Here is a 21,325-nt window from a genome sequence, read left to right as displayed (position 1 = left end):
CCCTTTAACACTATATGGCAGTAGTTTTCAACGAAACGCGTTTTGCGCCTTTAGGTCGTGTTTCAAATCTGCCAACAGAAATTTTCGCCAGAAATCACGAAACAAAGTTGTCAATTTCGGTGCGTTTTTTGGGAATAAAAGAACTATGAATCACCGTCCAGTTGCTCACGAGAGGCGCCTTGACTACAGGGCAGCTTACGAGTGATGTTGCCCTTAATTTAGCATAAGTACAGGATAATGCGAAGAAATAAAGTGTACGTTACTGTGATGTTTTATATATTTTCCAGCTGGAAATCTCTCTTGTACCTTTCCTCAACTTTATCCTTTCGGAGCATCGCAGACCTTGTTAACGCCGCGTCGGTGCTGTCACCCATGGCAACATGGCTACTAACCTAACACGACAATGAGCGGCAGAGCGTGCAAAGTGCGGGCGTGGCGTGAAATCTGCTTGTTATGCTTTCATCGTGCTAGCATGAAACTGTAATGAACCATAGAAGCTGAAACTGAACAAATCAAGCCAAATCATGCCGTAAGCCAATTTGTTAGTGGGCTCCAGTCTTCAACAAAGACTTGCGATCAGCACATGTGTTGAGAACGCCTTAGACAGTCTTCGGGTACTCCAGAAGTATGCAACGGAGGGCAGTCGGTGTAGGAAGAAGGCTGTTGGTGGCGTGCTTGCGTTTCTTATGCCGCTTTCTGCAATTTTTTCAGTACATTGGACGGATCTAGGTGCTAGTATTGGTATTACAAAGAGATCGACGAGCTTTCTTGTTACTTCTAATCCCGTTTCCATCATCACTCAAACGCCCGTCCTTCCTTTGCGATTGAATTTTCGTCTTCTAAACCGCGTGATCTCATTGCAGGTGGTGAGAAAATACGGCCTCGAAGGCTTCTACATGGACGTTACCTACAGGGAGTTTACACCCGACATGCTCCAGTCGCTGATTCACGCGTCGAAGCAATGTACCCAGCACATCAGTTACGAGTGCTTCAAGGCTCCTCTGGGGTAAGCTTTACGAGGCAGATGTTGCCCTGCTGGAAGCATCAACGCTACCTTTGGTCATGTGTAGATTAGAACCACCTAAGCACTACTGAAATAGAGCAATGGATGACAGTGCAGTGTCCAAAGTGGAGGTCAGAATTTTCTATCTGAAATCGAAGAGAATTTCCCCGACCTTAAAGGGGCTCTGAAACACCTTTCGAGGAAAGCACAACTCGTTTAATCACTGCATTGTGTTGTCCTGAAAACCTGAGCCAAATAATACACTTCTACAAGCAGCAGAGGACCCACAATCACGCGCGAAAGTTGGTGAGCCCTTCCTGGCGACTTTTTCATGCTCGCACCCTCCTCCGTCGCTCGCATCTGCGTATACATATTGAGAGGTGGCTACTGGTTAGATTCTTTCAGACGTCAGGCAGCTACCAAGGCCGCGGCCAATTAGTCGCGTAGCTCCGGCGGGCCTGGAAGCTCTCCCCCGGAGGTTGAGCCAGCGGGCCGGCGGAGGAGCGCAGACCTTCCAGCGTGCGAAAATTGACGAGAGGAGAGAGAAAGGCGCGAAGACGCTGAAATTCCGATTTTGACTACATATAACTCAGCTTCTACAAAGCGCATTAAAACATTTCTTGCTGGACAGTATTTATGAAGAGGCGTGCTTTAACATCCCAGCCATACGGGAACTTTATTAGAGCCCCTTTCAGAGCACCTTTAATTGTTTCTCGCCCGTAAACGGTGTTGAAACCCGAGTTAGGCAGCAAACACGGTTGTGAGAGCAAATGAAACGAATGATTAAGGAAATTATCTTATTCGAAACAACGCGTACTCGCGCTACAAGGGTCAGCCTATACTGCACGTGTGTTTGCATTATCTCGCCACATTCTTTCGCCGTACACAAGGTTCATGTCTGTTTCGACTGTTACGACTTACAAGGTCCTGTTCAAGTAACTTCGGTCACGTGAATATAACAGTAATGCGCTGTAACGCAAGGCCTAGCCAGTTCTCATGGATACAAGATATTTATAGGATATATTTCAATACCTTCCGCTATACGATCGAGCCACACGATTGATAATACTAGGAGTTCTGTTTCCACTCTTCCATCTTTTTAGTGTCGACAGTGTCAATTCTTTATATGCGAGTTTTGAGAGCTAAAAAAATATCCGCCTAGCGCTGTCGACTCGTACCCTAAGCATAAATACGAACATCAGTGAATGCTACCGCGCTGTGCGACATCTACTATTCTCAATACGGTCTTCTCCACATCGCTTTATTGTCATCGTCATAGTCATAATTTTGAATTTTCAACTTACGTATCTCTCACGTTTGAAACGGGGAGCTGCAGGCTAGTAAGTTTTTTCATCGGCCTCCTTATTTGTGGCGCGAATGCCTCCCGGTTCCTTCAAAGTTAGTTAAGCCTGAAATTCGTTAATTTATGCTCAACGTTAATTGGGTCACCACCAAGTAAATGCTTTACACTTTTCTGTTCGTCTCGTCCGCTCTCTTTTTCGGTTTTCTAAATGGCCAATCGGCGATGCCTATGTTGACTCTTTTAATCCGACCTTCTCCGCATTGCCGCCGGCCACGTGCCCAGGCTAGAAAGCTACACGTGGATGGAGTCGTCGGCGAACCGCCACTACGTGTCGAGCATCGGCAGCGGCCGCCCCGCCTGGTGCCAGTGCGCCGAGACCAGGAGCTGCTCGAACGCATCGCGGCTTTGCAACTGCGACGTGGCTGACGGCCGGTGGCGGCTGGACGAAGGCTTCTACGACCGGCCCGAGGACCTGGGCATCGTGCGGGTATACATGCTGCAGCCCAAGGCGCTCGCGCACGACGCCGAGGCTCGTCTGACCCTGGGACCGCTGGAGTGCACCGACACCAGTGAGAATGAAGCTTTTGCTTCGGCGTCTTGGTCGCCGTCGACCTTTGCACCGTCCGGACAAGAGAACACAGGAGACAGGAAAGCTTTGATGAGTAACATTCGAATTCGTGCTTAAGTGCGGCCAAAAATGTACTCGAGCCGAGGAAATCTGTACAACGTCTTCTAGTTTGCCCGGTTGCCACTACGGGCCGCATGGCGCTGAACGCTAAAAATCACCGAGGGAATTTCGAATGTTCGATGCTCGATGTTCGCAGGATGCCATTAGTTTTGGTAGTTGGTTTGAGCGCAAAAACCATTTGATAGGTCAAATCTTGCAGCGAGGAGGAAGACACGGCCATGAAAACCAACATGTTCGCGGAGGATTCCTAGTGACTGGCTAGATTTCTCAAAATTGCAAGCTTAAAATATTCCCATTGAGTTAGTCGGTGTTCACTACTGGCAGCCGCAGATGGCGCTAGTCGCTGATTGCCCAGGAAAGCTGGGCATGTGAACAACTTAAGGAAGATTGCAGAGGACGATCACCTTTTGTGTGCTGCGAATGATAGCAGCAGTTGTTCGCTGATATAGGGCTTCGAGAGATGACGTTTAAAAGAGCAAACGCTTTTGGGAGGGTGGTTGCAGCTGGAGAATTTGAAAGGTGACACTGAGAAGTGGGTGTAAGGTATGCCGTAAGAGGAAATCTTTACTAAGAGATTGTTGATCCATCGTTTTTTATTTAGCGATTACAAGAGCGGTCTTATGATTCGTGTAATATACCGAAGGTTGGGTTCTTGATGACAGAGGGACTGACCAAATTATCGGGACGCTCGACGTCATCGCTCTCTCGCCGCGGTCAGACAGTCTTGTGACGTCATCGCCCTGTCGATCAATCAGCGACTTTTTGACTAACGTTGTAAAACACTAAATCGCAAGTGAAGTCTAATGCTGCTGCGATAAAAGGAAGAGACAAATAGGCACTATAATGAAGAATTATGAAATAATTTCGACCTCCTGGGGATCTTCAACGTTCACACACGTCGCAGAGCAGACAAGCACTTTTTGGCCGCAAAAGACGCTTCCATAGCGGTAGTGAAACGGCGAGAAGAAGGCCGGGATCTCATTACGCGTCATCGTGCTCCGCAGCCGGCCGCCGTAGAACAAGCTGCCACAGCTGTAAAAGAGATAGCGTATGCGTTCGTTCTTGCGTGAAGCGCCATTTTTTTTTGTCTTTTCGCGCATGCGTTGTTCGTCTGCGCTGACCTTCCGTCTTCTCGCACATTCGCAGTTTTGTCGGAGCGTGCGGATTCAAAGGTGTGGAGTCGGATGTCGTGTTTGTTGATGTTGAAGGGGCTTTCACGTAATGTGGCGATGAAAATCGAGGCTCAGGATTAGCTGTCCGTGTAAGTGAGAGGCGGAAGAAAAGAACGTGACAAGAAATCGTGTTCGAGGACTTAGTCACATGTCCAACGAGTCACATGATCTATGGGCCTTCTGACTTCAGGAGGGCATGTTGGCGGGCTAGTTACCATCTGACTTGCCATGCAATAATGTGATTTCATGCGACCACGAGACGAGATATGTAATTCAAACAGCTGATGCTCTAAAACGAAGATGTCATTGTGACCGTGAACTGTATTTGCTGTAGTACTGGCACAGCTTACTGAGCGCTGTCAGGGCATCACAGTTCCGTTAATCCCTAATTTTTTTCGTTTTGCCTGAATTTGCAGACGTCCGTTCTCCTCTTGCTCGGTGAATACGCTTTTGAGAGAAACCAGACCAAAAAAGCAATAGTAGCTGCTCCTTCGATAGCCTACAATGATGCCGCTTTATGCCGTCCGTGAAATCTTGAATTACCCGAAATTCAGCTTCACTCACTTTGTCCTTTACAGAAAGCTATATGTCTTTTTCTGCTGTTTTCCTTCGGCAGACACGCAGCAGTACGTGATCACGTTCAAGACAGCGCCGTCGTATCTGGAAGTACAGACTGGCTGGCGCCGAGGGGATCTGGCCTTCAGCTTCCGTACGTCCAGCAAGCGGGCTGTGGTGTTGTACCAGGCGGCATTGCATGAAAAGCACGGGTACCTTCTTGCCATGATAACCAGCGGTGAGTAATCTTCGCCGAGCTTCACCTTATCAGCCTGATTTGAGTTTCTTACCCACGTCGACGTCCTTGCCGATGACGTGGCATTGTGCGAAACGGCTAAGACGCGGAGTAGAGACAAACACAACGCTAGTGCCTGTTGCACTGCGCTGAAATATAAGGCACTACAAATCGGTGGTATACAGGATCCAATACAGACACCGCGCTGCGTATGTCCCCCTCTCACATCTTTGTTTTTTCGCCCGCATCTCGTACTGTCATGGACAAAAATGCACAGGATACGAATTCGTGGAAAAGATTTTCTTCTGGCATTGCCTCGAAAGTAAGTCAATTGGCATTTGTTCAAGCGCACAGAGCACCCATCTGGCCTCAAGCTTCCATGGTCTTCATTTACCCCCTTTTTTTCTGATCTGGAAGAAATAGTTTTCGTTTTTCAGCGAAATCTCATCCTCTAAACCTCTGTCCATGACTGTACCTACAACCAATTAGCTCAAGAATGAACTCTGTCAGTTACTATTGCTGCTCTTCATAATGACTGGTGGATCATAGTTGATTAACTTAACGGAGGCCATCTCAGCGTCGCTTCGTTTAAGCCACGATACATTTGTGTTCAAGATATGATTTTCACGTGCGTCTTATCACCGCGATACGAATGGCAGCCAGTGTGCGTGTGTGGACATCACCCCATGAAACTCATTGTATTATGCAGTCATCAAGCTTCATTCGCTCTTTCCCTTCACTCCCCTTTCCTTTTCCCCAGTGTGGAGTAGCAGGCCAGAGTCATGTTTCCACCGGCTGACCTCTCCTCCTTTCCTCTCATTAAAATTATTTTTATCTTTACACGATAACTTGCTGCCAGCTTCACGTCGAGAGCCGTTACCGGGAACCCACCCAAAACCGTGATTGTAGCCACAGCAGTGGCTCTCCTTGAATGTTTTCACTAAGCCTAGTTCAGCCAGTAATTTTTCGCATCTGAGATTTTTCATCGTAACTCTGCTGGACTGCAAGTTGGCGGGCCTCGTCCTTAAAGGGCCACAGAAATGGGTGTTTCAGCTTGGCTCTAAAATGCTTGCACTATGTAGAGTACAGGCCACCGAGTGTCCATGCCGCGTACGAGGCCTCAAAAGCGAGCAGGAAATTTACAATAAATTTTAAAAAATTCCCGCTTTCGCACCTCGCGGCGACGCGTGGTGCCGGGCTTTCGAACGAAAACCTGGCAGACGACGTCACGTCTTGCAAATGATGTCAGCAGCCGGGGGCTATCATTGGTTCACAGCGCCAAACTCTCTCAGACGTCACGCGCTGCCGCGGCCGCGGCCACTCCGCGCGCGCCGCAGCCGGCGGAGGTGGGGAAGGGGCCGAGTGAGTGGGGCCGGCGGAGGAGCACCGCCGTTTTGGCGTGCGAGAGGAGAGGGAAAGGCGCGAAGACGCGGAATTTCAAATTTTGTCTGCATATAACCTAGCTTTCACAAAACACAATAAAATATATCTTCCTGGGGGATAATTATGAACCGTCGCCTTTTAACACCCCAGACATATCGCACCTCTATTGAGACCCCCTTTCTGGGTCCCTCTAAGTGTTGTGGCGGGTGGGTGCATCGCAGACTACGAGCTCTCCTTCGAGTACACGGTGAACGGCGAGCCTCGCATCGTGAAGCTGCTGTCGCGCAGCCGCCTCAACACGGGCGAGTGGCAGCAGGTGTGGCTGGACCACGACACGCACCACATGCGCTTCACTGTCAACCTGGACTCGGTCATGGTGGACCTGGCCAAGGACGAAGGCGTGGGACCCTTCGAGGGACCGCTCTACATCGGCGGGGCGCCCAAGTGAGCTTGCTTCCCGCCTCTTAAGCACCGTTTGCGTGGCAGCGAGAAGTGAGAACAAATGTATACACCAACACCGATCTGTGACGTAAGCAAGATGCGGTGGCGCTGCTGTCGCCGGCTGGGACGACTGAAATCAAACTAGGGCTGAAAAGTAGGCTTAGTGCCCAAAAGAATACGTGGAAGCAAAAGATTTCAAAACAGTTTTCTGATTTCACAGTGCACCTGTCATATCGTCCCTTCTTGATAAACAAGCAAGTTCATCCTAGAACAGATTAACAAAGCATGGAGAGTCACTTCGAAGGCGATGTAATCAGTTATTTATTTTGATATTACCTCCCTTCTTAACATACTTGCCCCCAAAAACATTACCCTAGTGCTCTGGGGTGCCGAGGATTTTCCCATGTGGCCGTCTGAAACTACATATTTAAGCAACAACAATGTAATGTTGACCAACATAGCAAGGAGGTAAATGCAGTGTAGACCATTGTCGCTCAGTGTTGACCAGTATAGCCATGCCACGAAAGTAAACAGTCGCACACTAATGAGGCAAAGCTGTCACTTTCTATTCTCCGTCCCTGCCCCCACCCCTCCGGCCCCCTACCCTCTTCCTCGAATACCACGTGAGTGCCGTCTCCTGAGCTCACTGGCTTCAATAAATGAGCCACATATTTTCAGGCCACCCGAGACTAAGGCTTTGAACGGCATGTTTATTTTACTAGTGAAGAGATGCACATAATGTACCGACTTCCCGCGAGTACGTATGTAGGGGGCGGGTGCATACAGAACGCTTGCTGGTCATACTTCAGGGATTTGCTCACCCATCCGGACATCACCGAGGGATTCATCGGATGCTTTAGAGGCCTGATAATCAACAACCACGTGGTGAACCTTTACAACCATCTCAGCAGGAGGTAGGTCATGCCTGTTCTCTTTTTTGCTGTTAACCTATCATATGGCGCTTCCGTTCAGGTGGTTCGAATGAAGATTTCAATGTACTGCCGTTAAAAGAATTATTCTGGTGGCGAATGGAGAAGGTTTGAATAGTAACTTCTTCAGTGTTATTGTTATGAAAAAGATCCTCCCTAACATTGCTCCATTACTTTTTCAGCGCTTAGATGAGACTCTGATTCCGGAGATGTCCTTCGTATAGAAAAATATTTTAGGCTTTGAAATGACGTGTGAAAACCATTTCTTGAGTAATATTCGTTCCTCCTGTGTGGTCTGCGTATTTAGCACAGGTTAAGCAGCTCTATATTTAGAAACCGCTTAACTGCAGTGATAATTGGTTTATGCTGCGGTTTAAGATTTCTTTTACTTGCTTTTTTTCCTTATAGGACCAGGGAACGGTGAGTGTCGAGACTGCCAAATTTTAGCATGGTCACTAACAGCACTTATGCATCGGCTGTTACTCTATCTCTTCTCAGGTCTCGACTAATACTCAAACTCTGATGCTCGTCGTACTCAAACACCCTCTCTGTTGCCTGGCTTCAACTGCAGATTTATGGCACATTCCTCCTGATTGTGGCGTTTCTTCGAGAGCATGATGGAGCACTGATGCTTGTGGAAGAGTATTTCCTTTAAAAAAGTTGTGCTGATTTCGGAAGGCATTTTCACAGGCTAGCTGATTTGAATATATATTGAACATCAGTGAACATTCTTATAAAAAAAGGCAGCAAATCCTCGCATTGTCACCGGGCAGCGACGCAAATTACCGTTACGGCAGTCTTTCGCACGAATATGTAATGCAGTGTTGCGCTTAAGCAAAACATGTATGTTTTGTATTACCGGTGCTTCCCAATGTTAGCCTGAAATTGTGAACAACTGTATGTATTAGGGCAGCAGCAAATGTCTTGTTTGCTGGTAATTTTATCATGAAGAAAAAATCCGCATCGTAATTTGCAAGGCGTTAGTAATAATATTAACCTGACAAGAACAGATACTATGAATGATCTTAGCCAATAGGCTGATTTTGGGGATAGGGTAGACGCTGCTGGCAGAGGACAGGGTTAATTGGAGAGACATGGGAGCAGAATTTCCGCTGCAGTGAGCGGGGTCAGGCTGATATTGATGATGACCATGATGATGATGAGTCATAATATTTTTGAAGTAGAAATTTTTCTGCTTCATGCCTGTAATTTCTGAACTGAGCGTAATGCCGCCGAACTGAACTTTTAAATGCTATAACCGTGTGCGTTTGTGGTCTGTAAACTCCGCCCAGAAAGTTTTGGTGGGATAGCAACATCTATGTAATTGTGATGTCGGTTGCTTTATTGTTTACATTAATCAATTGTTTTTCATAACGTAAAATTCTGCCCACTGGTATGTTCCCTGAGTAAACGCAAGCAGGGATATATTTTGTTCACTTCTATATAACCAAATCACGCAGTTAATAAAGTGTTTTAGAATAAACTTGCATGTGCAAGTACAGATATTGTTACCATGCGTATTTATACAACCCACTGTAGAACATCTCTCTGGAGATCCTTTCTTACCAATGCCTTGTTTTAGCCATGAGTCTAAGAGTGTGACCAGATTGCCGGTATTTATTGCTTCCTCTAAACATTTGGTTTCTATCCATTTCCATATAGCTCTTACTGATAATTATGGATAATCGAGAGTAGTGATGAAACACGGCCTAACCTCCACGGCATACAGGAGCTTCCTCCTGAAGCAACTACAACTGAAGTGTAGTTAGCGCAGTTCCTTCCGCGAAATAACGCTGCTGTTTGAGGGATACCAGTTGAGCTTGAGTTTGGTTGAGTTATGCCCACCGTAAAATGCGCCACCGTCACGGAAAATGCTTTACACTTTTCTCTTCATCTCGTTTCCTCTCTCATTCACCAATCACCGACTCACTCTTTCGTTTCTCTCAATCTCCCTTGCTCGTTGTATGAACACTTCAATGAACGCTCACCGATTTCTTTCTGTTGCCTTCGTTCCTGCACTTTTGGGGAACGCGTCTCGTTGTGCTTGGTGCAAGCGGTTCTGTTTTTTTTTTCTCCTCTCTGTTTTTCTTACCCCGCTGCTGCTCGTCGTCGTTGTCGGTGACGGTGGTGGCGGTCGCAGGGTTCCCGACATTGTGATGGACTGCCAGCCTTCGTGTTCCTCCAACCCGTGCCAGAACGGAGCAACCTGCCACGAGAACTGGGGCTCGTACAACTGCGAGTGCGAGAACGCGCTGGCGCACAGCGGCTTCAACTGCGAGAACAGTTGAGTGCAGTGCTGTTGGTCGCGTTCCTTCGTTCCCGCCTCGCATATATTAACGCGACAGCGTTAAGGAGCTCGTGTCGCAGAAAAGCCGGTGTCTGGCCGTGAGCGAAAAATGGCGGATCTCGGTGGACACCTGAACCGCGCCGTAAGGAAAGGGATTTTAACGCGACAGCGTTACGGATTGATTGATTGATCGAATGATTGATGGATGGAGCAATTTATTAATTAATAAATTGATTCATTGCTACATCGATCGATCTATTGATTGATCGATTGATTGATCGATTTTTCCTTCCCTTACGGCGCGATCCGAGTGTCCAGCGAGAAATGTGAGACAGGCGTCATTTCCTTTCCTTAAAAGGAATTGTTCATTTCATTTTCCTACCCTTACGGCCCGGCACGGTTCGGGTGTCCGCCGAGGTATGTGGGGCTGGCGTCCTTTCCTTATATTGTCCAACGGGCCACGCGTCGCGCCGAACGGGCGATGGCGTTCCGTCCACTCCTCGGCAACGCTGCGACACGCTGTTGCGTCTCACTCTTAAAAACGAAGCTTAAGCGTCCTACAATTTTGTTACACACAGGATTGACGGCTAGGCAGATCAAAGTGCGTGGTTTCAGGTGGAAGACCGCTCACTTGCGTCTGCCTGGCTGTCCAATGATTATATGCGGGAACTTGGCCGTGGACAATGTCTACGTCTTGTGGACCAAGCTGATTAGATCCGTCTCGCAAATGATGTCGAAAAGCGCAGGTTAGGTAGGCGTAGTTGAAGTGTGCAGTTAGAAAATGAAAATGAGCCGACTCTGAGGCAACGATCGAATATCGAGCGCTAGCACTCGTAAAATAGGTCGCCGGTTCGGATCCCTGCCGCTAGCTAGGCTCTAACTTAACAAGTAAATTTATGCTGCACAAAACGCTGAATCCTATGACATCATCCAGAACATTCTGCGGCAAACGATTGGCCCACAAATTTTACACGAAATTCGGGACTAAGTGACCTGACTTTGACACGTGCCAGACACGGAGATATATACCAGATCGACATAGTGTATTTGCGAGTTGTGGTGCTCGGGCATCACGCTGCTGTCTGTTTTTATTTTATTATATTATGTAACCACTTCGGTCACCATGGCAACCGCTGGGATATAATGCCATTGCTATGGAGGCAGCCATCTTGGATTCTATCCGTGGAATCAGCATAACTCTCAGGCCCGAGACGCGGCCAGTAGAGCTAACGCTATAAAATTATTAGGCAGACCGATTTGTTAAAAAAGTGTGCAGATGCAGAAGTCTGACGAAGTCTAGCCGAGAAGGCGAACGGCCCAGATGATATCCGAATGTATGTTTTTTACTATTTGTGCAAAGTAAATTAATTTGTTTTGATTTAGAAGAAAATTACAGTGCTACAGTGTTATGAAGGAAAACAATTATTTTGGAATAAAGTGTATCAGCTAATTGCAGATTACGCGAATGATGTGTGTCTTATGTTAAACTCGCGTCTAGGTTTTCAGAATCACGCATAACTATGTGAATCAGCTTATCCTTTCGCTGCAGACGTTCTTACGTCTGAGACAAATAAGCTTTCGCACATAAGAGTGGTTATTTTTTTATTCCCACAATATTACTCCTTATACGCGTGTTACGCCTTGTAGAGGGGACCGTGGGCTCCTGTCAAGCTGTCTTGCAGCTTTTACCCACGACCCCCTCTAACTTTTTGATAAATTATTATCAATAAGCAAATTGAAATTCGGTTATTGGGGAAAGGAAATGGCGCAGTATATCTGTCTCATATATCGGCGGACACCTGAACCGCGCCCGTAAGGGAAGGGATAAAGGAGGGAGTTAAAGAAGAAATGAAAAAAGAGGTGCCGTAGTGGAGGACTCCGGAATAATTTCGACCACCTGGGGAATCTTTAACGTGCACTGACATCGCACAGCACACAGGCGCCTTAGCGTTTCGGCTCCACCGAAATGCGGTCCCTGCGGTCGGGTTCTAACCCGAGTACTCCGGATCAGTATACGAGCGCCCTAACGTGTTCATGGCACGATTTTTAATTTTTCTCACACCTCTTCCCCGCACCCCTTTCTGTTCCGAACCAGACCTGAACGAGAACTCGATGACGTTCATCACATCCAGCTCGTGCTACCACCGCGCCACCCTGGGCAACGTGTCGGACCCTGTGCTGGAGGAGGACATCCTGCTCAGCTTCCGCACCTACCAGTCCGAGGCCCTTCTCCTCTACTCGTTCAATCACCTCAACAACTTCGTCCAGCTGCACTTCGAGAAGCGCAAACGCGTCGTCTTCACCTTCAACTCGCAGCGCTCCATTGTGCAGGGCTACGTCGAGGCACCCGGTGAGTGAGAACGACCGCGAAGCGCCCTCTACAAGTACAGTTTGCCTTAAATGTTTACACGTCGTTTGGCGCAGCTCTGGTACTGTTGCATGCTTCCTGTCGCGCCCTTGTGTCCGGTGCGATATCAAAGCGCTATGGTCAGATGTTTAGGGGAATCCCCCAGGGTGGAGTAGATTCGTAATAAGGGAGTAATTACCCATTGGCGTCCACCCAAGCGCAGCCGTACGGCTAGCGGTGGTCCCGAGTTCGTACCCCGGACCAAGACGAATTTTTCTTTAACTACGAGAAAGCTGTATTGCTTTCCTTAGTAGCCGTATGACTGCTCTTGGGTGGATGCCAATGAGTAATTACTTCCTTATTATTGGAACGCTATGAATACTATTAATACAGAACGAGGGATCTTCAGAAAAGAATGCAATACATATCTGTAGTTAACTGTAACAGCCTTAAACCAGTTAGAAAAACTGGATGAGTCCCACATCTATGATGTAAGGAAATTATGCTTTACATATGCATGTTTATATGTTAGTTTCAGGTATCCTGTCGTCGTAGTTCAAGTCCGCCTTGCTCCATGGGAAATTTCTTTATGAATACTGGTCGAACTGTAAAAGAGAGTTTTTTAGGAGCGACATGGCTATACTGCCTCCTTCCAGACTTGGCCACGGGACGCATTATACAAGTGTTCGTCGACCGACATCCCGACCGCACCGTTCTCCAAGTGAACGGGAACAATGTCACCATCCCCTACCCCATGGCGTTCCTCAGCACCTACTACAAGGACCCGTGGATTGAGGGAGAAGAGCTTGGTAAGTGCTTCGGGTTCGTGTGGCGAAGTTTTTTCATATAGGCTGCGTTGGTGTATGTGACAGTAAAATGATAGGCTACGGTCGCCCCTTATTCCACGGCTTCCACTTTCTCCTTGCAGTTTCAACTTTAGAAAGAAGGACGCCGCAGACATCGTCTTTATTACAAACTCTATTAAAAACTCTGACCTTTATTCTCTAAAGTACTGGACATAATGCATGCAAACATGATTCAGTGCGGACATGAGGGTTATGCGTCTTAATTACAACTCGATATCTGTCCGCAGCATATCAAATTGTGTGCGCTTACAAAGCCGTCACCCTTCTCAGGATTTTCCAAAATGAATGGACAGGAACAGCTGTGTCGCGCCCGCCGTCATCCTCTTATGAATGTATCTCTCCCTATGTACTGTTAAACCAGTCAGGTGACCACAGGGGGCGCATTTTCGGCAGCGCCAACATCCCGGTTCACATAGTCTATTACACATGTCCGCATGCTTAAGTTCTAGTATTTTATTAAGCTATAGATGTGGATTGCAGAAGTTTTCAGCTACGACGCTCGATGATATCTGCGGAGTCTTTGAAGTCGAAAAGAAGTGTCTTTTGCAGCTATCGCTAAAAAAAAAAACTGTGAAAAAGTTACCCAGCGCAGTTAATTAACCCTGTTTGCCTGCTCAGTTTTGGTCATGAATTTCACCACCCAGATGCACAAAGCTTTTCCTGCGCAAAACGATCTCGTGATTAACCGGCGGCATGGCTTTCGTATTACAGGCGATTGTGATTGTTCATTGCTCTGATGACGGCCAACCGCTTTCCTGACAACTCACTGATAGCTTCGAGAAATGTGCATAAGGTGCCTGCCGCTAGTTTACCACTTCCTTCGGAAACGACGGCCTCCAGCTTTGAACGGCCACAAAATTTTCCGCCAACGTCTTGCTACCTTCAACCGCTTTTCTTCTCTCTTTATGCCCATTCTTGATACAGCACCCTTTACAAACAGCACCCGAGACCCAAGGCGACCTGGAGCGACACTATTGAACTGTCACCAACGCATAACACTCGCTTCAAGGCAACAGCTATGCAAATACTGAGAATACTGATACAAATGCGGCTGGAAACGGTGATGTCAGTAACTGGATTATTATAGCGACACCCATTTCTTTTCGTATTTTCGAAGGCACTCCCAGCAAGCTTGGAAATTTGAACTTTAGTAATTCTGCATTTTTTTATTTCATTGTGATCCAACGAGCTGTTATCGACGATTAAACTGTGTATGTCTTAAACATTTTTTGAAAACTGATTTCCCGCAGCGCCTCGCAATGTTTGCGCCATCAAAATAGCACGTGCCAAGGCACCTGTTTACAACAGCAAGAAATGAACGCTTAATCGGGTCAGGTTTATCACTTTAATGTTTCCACAGGCGTCAGTGCAGCGGAAAGACTGGGAATACTACAGGCGTCATGACGCCCACAAAATTGGAGGAGACGCTTGAGCTCCGCCTTAAGGATACGACGCAATAGCGGTAAGGAGTTAATGCCCATATATGCGGAATTGGTCATTCTCGACTTTACATTCATATATCCCTGGGAGTTCTCATACCCCTCCTGGCGCAGTGGTGCGGCGGTCAAGCGATGCGCCACTGCCCTGCGATGGCAGGTGCTGCCACCTGTGGGGCTTGTGAGGCCCAGGTTGCTCTTCCCAGGCGACCAATCAGCAATTTAACTACCGACTGCCACGGTGGGCAGGCTGTGATGACGCCGCAAGGTCACGTGACCTAGGTGGCCCACCTGCCTCCTATGTTGCTCTCTGGGCAGTACCTGCGAGACTCATGCTCATCATTTTTCGCTCAAAATGCCGATAACGCCGATGTCGGATTTCCTAGGCTACGGGGACTTTAACGCTATCGTGTTAAAAGCATAAGCATGTCCAGAAAGAGTTTGACTATTCCTCGATGCCGTTAGTGTATTCCTTGGCGTAATGCGATATGCGTTTTTGTGTCGCGCGCAGAGCTGGTGAAGCCGGCCCGCGGCACTTTCGAGAGCGTGCCCAACAGCCAGATGTACCTGGGAGGCGTCGACTTCGTGGGCGCCACGACCAACCTGCCGGGCCTGGTCGGCTGCCTGCAGGGTCTCCGCATTGGCACCACCCAGATGGACCTCATCAAGGACGTCGAGAACCAGAACGTCACCAAGGGTGAGACTTTGTGGCACGTTGGGCTTCCACTACATGTAGCAAGTCCGCTTAAAGGGGATTCACATTGTGGAAAGTTAACTCATGAACTAATTCGTCGGGTCAACATAATTTGCTCAGTGGCCTGCCTGCTGGAGGCATGCACACGAGAGATGAGAACCGCACACGAGGAAGTGGATGAACTTGCGGCATTAAGAATGCAGGAAATCTACACAAACGCTTTTAACTTTCGCGGCTGACACTACGTGCCATATGGCGCTGAAGATTAAGAACTACTGCGGAAATTTGAGTGTTCGGCAATCCCCATTCATTTTTAGTGCGCCAGAATTTTACCCATTCCTCGCAGTTAGCCGTTGTGTGCTTGTATGTTTGTCTGTCTGTTTATCTGGAGCCGGTTTTCAGGCAAGCTGCTCAACTGGCCATCGAGTGGTGCGTAACCTGCCCCAGTATGCCCTTCCAAAATTTTTTTAGACAGTCCATAGACTTCTGTCTATAAATTCTATAGACCCTCTATAGACAAACTCTATAGAACAGTCTATAGACAATACAAATCCTATAGACATTCTACAGACAATCTATAGATTTATGGCCATACACTCTTAATAGACTTTTGTCTATAGACTAAGTTGACAAAAATATCTGTATGAAGGCAATAGAGTCTACAGGAAGTCTATAGACTGTTTTAGACCATTTTTAAGGGTATATACAGGGGCAGGTTACCCATCACTCTGTGGGCAGGTGGGGAGCGTGCCCCACGTACGAGACGGCAACTCGGTCCCATCGCTTGACTGCAAGACCACTGCAGCGGGAGTTGTAGGAACACTCTCAAGGATGTATGAATCTAGAGAATGACCGATTCCGCATAATGGACATTAACAGCTATTATCGCTATTCGAAAAACTTCCATCCGTGAACGCTGAATCTGAGCACCGGCGCCAAAGTGAAAAACCTAACAGAGAACATATGGATGTCTATATATTTTCCCATATCATATGAAATTCCCATAATTCCATACGAGCGATTCGTATGAAACGTTTCAGCAGGGTTGGTTTGGTTTTATGGGTTTCAACATGACTTAACACAACATAATTTCGACCTCCTGGGGTTCCTTAACGTGCACTGACATCGCACAGTTCACGGGCGACGAACATTTCGCCTCTTTTGAAAAGCGCAAGCGCCGTGGCCGGAATCGTATTGGAAAAGAAAACATGATAGCAGGGCCAGCTTTGCTGCATATGTGTTATTGTTCGAGATTTACCCGACATTTCTGTGTGAAATGTTTCGTATATTGTAAGATTTCACCATAAGAATCAATATATCAGCATATCTCCTGTCGGTAGGGTTGCATTTTTGCTATGTTCCCTCTATCATGAAAATCATTTCCCATTGGTCTTCAGTGGCAGTTTTAACTGCTCGATGCAAGCGATGGAAACACTATAAAAGGAAGATTTTGCTACATATCGGAAGAATGAACTATTCCCACCAATATTTCCATACCAGTACCATACAATTTTGCTATACTCGAAACTTTCGTCCAAAAATGTTGGACATGACGTACGTAGGGCATTAAGGAACTTCATGCCTCATGCCTGCAAAAAGGCACTGTAAGAAAGCTTACTTTAAAAAAACTTTTTTTTTTTCAGGCCAAATACGTCCTGGCTGCAAGATGATGTGTGACTCCAAGCCCTGCCACCACAGTGGTCTCTGCATTGAAGACTGGAAGAACAATCTCACCAGTTGCGACTGCTCCATGACTTCGTATCAGGGAGACATCTGCCAGACAGGTGCGAAGTAGAAAAAGCGCATCATATATGACAAGTTTTTCTCGAAATGGCAGCGACAACCTTGCAACGATACAAAATATGAAAGTGCATTTATTCAGTGTTCATCAATTCATGCAACTGCCCTGGCCGTTACATAGACAGTCTCAGGAGAGCCTGCCCGAAGAATCAGATAAATATGAGCTTGTTGAGCAAAATGAAATATCACGGAATATTAATTAAGAAAACGAGTTTTTCATCAAGTATGTCACGTAATGCCCCTTTTTTGTTTTTGTGAACCGTGACACTTGCGGATGTGGTTAGTGGACATCTAGTAGCAATTGAAAATATTAATAAAACTGAAACTACGAATTTTAGCGCGTCTATTAGTGTTGTCAGGCGTGCGGCCTACACACAAGAGTTACTCAGCTTTACTCAAAGGCTTGGTTTATCGGCGTGTCTGTGTGTCAATGTCCTAAATAAGGTATACGAGAACATTGAAAAACAAACTAAACACGAGTTTGTAATTTAAAAGAGCTTGCATCCCAATTATTCGCAATTAGAAGGCGTAGTAGGTTGGTACGAAAAGCTTGCACAAAGATTTTAGTCAATCACGCATCAGCGGCGTTTGAACGAAGAACCCTGCTCTGCTCATTTGAAACGTGAACTGTATGAGAACGTGTTTCTGACGCAATCCTCGTGTTGACCTTGAACTGCATGTATTTTCTTTTCGAGGAATAATTTGACGGGTTCGGCGTAAAATGAGAGCAATAGGAGGCGATGTATTTGGAATTGCGAAGTACTAATGCGCAAGTAGCCTTGGACACCCTGTAGGACCGTAGTCCCTTGTATTTGGAATTGCGAAGTACTAATGTGCAAGTAGCCTTGGACACCCTGTAGGACCGTAGTCCCTTGTATTTGGAATTGCGAAGTACTAATGTGCAAGTAGCCTTGGACACCCTGTAGGACCGTAGTCCCTTGTATTTGGAATTGCGAAGTACTAATGTGCAAGTAGCCTTGGACACCCTGTAGGACCGTAGTCCCTTCGCCGTGTATTATTATAACAGCATTAGAAGTCACACCCGGAAGCAAAAAAAAAAAAAAGCGGCGTCCAGCCGCGATCGTCATATAATTTGGTGATTGGTCGAAATGATGTGGCGTCACATATGGTACTATCATCTAAACAGAAAGGCGCGAACGCAGGAAGGGCGGGAAAAACAGCGGAAATGGGGAGGAAAACGTGGCTCGAAAATAGAAAAGACGGGAAAATCCGGTTACAACCACATGGTACGATGCGTAAAAGGCTTGTAATGTTGTTTCATTCTCAACACTCAGTGCAATTAAGCGACCCCCAAGTTTTTCGTGTCATTAACCGCAATGCTTATATAGTCGCTGCTTTTTCAGAAAACGATGCGCATCTGGGATGGTAAAAGTAAAAACATTTCGGGAAATATGGCAGCATTTTTTACTGTAAACTTATATATCGTTTGAAACCATGTTGGAACAAGACATTTAAACAAAAAATGCTGTTATCTAAATGAGTGTTGCTGTGTTTTATGCCTTACCGCCCGTTATTCTTCGTGCAGACATCGGAGCGCAGTTTGATGGCAAGGCATGGATCGAATACATGTTCACGCCTGAGTCTACGGGGCAAGACCGCATTTCCGTCGCGCTGGCATTCTCCACGAAGGCGAAGGCCAGCGTGCGGCAAGCGATCCTGCTCGTCCAGTACGCCCAGAGGTCAGTGGCTTCTTATCGAGAGCTGTTAGAGCCGTGCATTTTTTTTTAGAAGATAAAGAGGAATGGAACAGAAGCAGTCGTTTTTCGCTGATTCGCTTGGCAGGCTTCTAGATAACGTAAATCCGCAATTTTCAATCCGTAAGCAGAACAAAATCGTTCAGGATACCTTGCTTTCTTTGGAGTAATTTTATTCCATTATTTCTGATTCAACCGAGAAACTAGGGAAAAAATTTAAAGTTGAATGAAAAACATAATGCCTTGTTTTAAAAGTCTCAAAAAACTGTTGCCGGAGGAAAAAGACGTGCTTTGCGGTAGCGGTAAAAATTTTTCAAACTTGGAGAAATGTCTCTATAAATTCTGCCGTGTGCTGCCCTGTCCCAAGAAGCATTACTTTTTAATACAACAGGTCTACAAAACTCGAGAGTTATGTAGTGTCCAACGTCGGTCACCATGTTTAGATATGGCCCTAGAAGGCGATATCTGTCCTTTAGTTTTTCTCATAGAAGTATTGATATATAAATATTGGTTTAGAAGAAACGCCAACAGCAAAAAATTAAGTTTAGAAGAAATTTCAGCAGCCTACGCAGGCGACTTGTGCGTAGCTTAACCTTTACCTCGTAGGTGGTACTCCTATCGGTGAAATGCCGCATTTTCTTTGTATTTTTTCTTTCGTCTCCGCTTTTACTCCTTCGTGAGATTGATCTTCGGGCCCGCATATCTCGCAGCCAACACTACGTCCTGGTGGCCGTGACGCCCGAGGGAGCCCTGCAGATTCAGGAGAACCACGCGTCGGCGAAAGGTAGTCCTTTTAAATGCACGAAGCCCAATCAGTCATTGACCATGTTCTTTACAAGCTTATGTTACAGTGTTCGGCAAGCAGATGGGAAACTTCGCGGACGGCTTCAGGCACTGGCTGCTCTACCGTCGAGTTGAAAACGACGCTCGTGTTGTGGTAAGACTTCTAACCTAACCTAACCTAACCTAACCTAACCTAACCTAACCTAACCTAACCTAATTAAAAAGACTCCAAGATCGCCCACGGCTGTAGAAGCTTGGCAATGAGTGATAGAAGAATGAGCACGCGAACGCTTTCTTTGCAAGAAATAATACCATATTCTTTGATCATTACATATGACAGGGCTTTTAATACTTGGCTGTTTAGAGAGAAGCCAACAGCCACAGAAACCTAGGAGCATAGGGGACTACATTTTTTAATTTGTGGTTTTAATCAGTGAGAGATCTGAAGTTTAGGTCACACGTAAACATAAATACCTCCGAAAGCAGATTTGAGAGCCGTCGCCGTAGCTCAGTTGGTAGAGCACAAGACGTGTAATTCGGAGGTCGTGGGTTCGGATCCCCCCGGCGGCATGTGGTTGTTTTTTATTCAGCTTTTGTTAATCTCCCATTGATGAAAACAACAAATAAAAAAAGACATCCCCTATGCTCCTTGGTTTCGGTGGCGGTTAGCTTCATTGATATGTATAACGAGGCCCCCATTTCATTTCCCTCGTCTGCTTAATTGGCTGCTTAAAGCTCTATTAAATCGGTTTTGCTCGCCACAACGTCAGCCGTATTTTTGACGAATTCTAACGGCACAGATGGCCGCACTTTTCGAATTATTTCCGTTTTACCAGACAGCACTGTAGGAAAGCCAGTCTGTGTATGCCTTCAGAGGGAAGCTGAAGGAAGCGGAAGCACGTAGGCTATCGTGAATGTTTTACAGTGCTGCATAATAAACACCTCTGAAAAATGGCGCGACCATAACGTAGGTGAAGCTACTACGGCGGAGCAGACGGTGGTGTTTTCACTGAAATTCGTGAGACATTGACGCAAACTTGCCGAACATGTGGTGGAACGAGCTTTGCCGACTGGTGTCGCCACCTGTCGAGAATAGAGGGTATTAGCATATGGGGGCAGCTAGCGCGCCATTGTGCGACTCCACAAGTTCGCCGATGTTTTAAAATTTACTTGCGTTCGCTTGTTTCAGCCGAAGTCGTACGTGATATTTCAGCTTGATTTAGTTCTAAACGCATAAGCGGGAGCATCGCGATGGCCTCGGTGACGGCGGTTGTGGCGTGCCCATGTATATAGGCATCGTGGCGGAATCACGCCGCACTAATTCAGCGACTTTAGCATGCTTACCTTCTCTTTTAATTGCCACGCGCTAGACAATCCTGCCACGCTCCATTAAACGAACTGAAAGTTCATTATCAATTCTCTTATGCCAGTTCTATCCTTCTCCCCCACGTGTACAGTAACCTCCCTGCGTTTTCGTTCTGTCTCTGTCTCGCTATGCAAAATAGAAAGGAAATCTAGGCACAGTCAAGCGCAGTTTCTCAATGAAAGTGGCTGCGATAATGTGGGAGAATCAGCAACCTGCTTATCATGTTCATTTATAGCCTCAGCACGGATCGGTTTGTAAATGCATGTCCAACAATCTTGGACACAAATTTTGAATATTATAAAATTGTTAGGTATTTGTTACT

The 21,325-nt window shown here is 46.6% G+C and overlaps 1 protein-coding gene across 1 annotated transcript in view; it reads left to right on the top strand.

The window, feature by feature from the left end:
- Positions 1 to 21,325, top strand: part of axo (axotactin) — a 140,030-nt gene that overhangs the window by 96,962 nt on the left and 21,743 nt on the right. Inside the window, exons 15-27 of the mRNA XM_077639090.1 lie at positions 864 to 1,006; positions 2,589 to 2,875; positions 4,783 to 4,959; positions 6,561 to 6,783; positions 7,590 to 7,694; positions 9,850 to 9,992; positions 12,092 to 12,346; positions 13,000 to 13,152; positions 15,157 to 15,342; positions 16,983 to 17,123; positions 18,686 to 18,839; positions 19,565 to 19,638; positions 19,694 to 19,791. Coding sequence (XP_077495216.1) covers positions 864 to 1,006; positions 2,589 to 2,875; positions 4,783 to 4,959; positions 6,561 to 6,783; positions 7,590 to 7,694; positions 9,850 to 9,992; positions 12,092 to 12,346; positions 13,000 to 13,152; positions 15,157 to 15,342; positions 16,983 to 17,123; positions 18,686 to 18,839; positions 19,565 to 19,638; positions 19,694 to 19,791 — 2,139 coding nt within the window. The remainder of the gene's footprint in view (positions 1 to 863; positions 1,007 to 2,588; positions 2,876 to 4,782; positions 4,960 to 6,560; positions 6,784 to 7,589; positions 7,695 to 9,849; positions 9,993 to 12,091; positions 12,347 to 12,999; positions 13,153 to 15,156; positions 15,343 to 16,982; positions 17,124 to 18,685; positions 18,840 to 19,564; positions 19,639 to 19,693; positions 19,792 to 21,325) is intronic.

The sequence above is a fragment of the Amblyomma americanum genome, chromosome 10 (genome assembly GCF_052857255.1).
Source record: "Amblyomma americanum isolate KBUSLIRL-KWMA chromosome 10, ASM5285725v1, whole genome shotgun sequence".
Lineage (NCBI taxonomy): Eukaryota > Metazoa > Arthropoda > Arachnida > Ixodida > Ixodidae > Amblyomma > Amblyomma americanum.
This window is presented reverse-complemented; position numbering and strand designations above follow the sequence as displayed.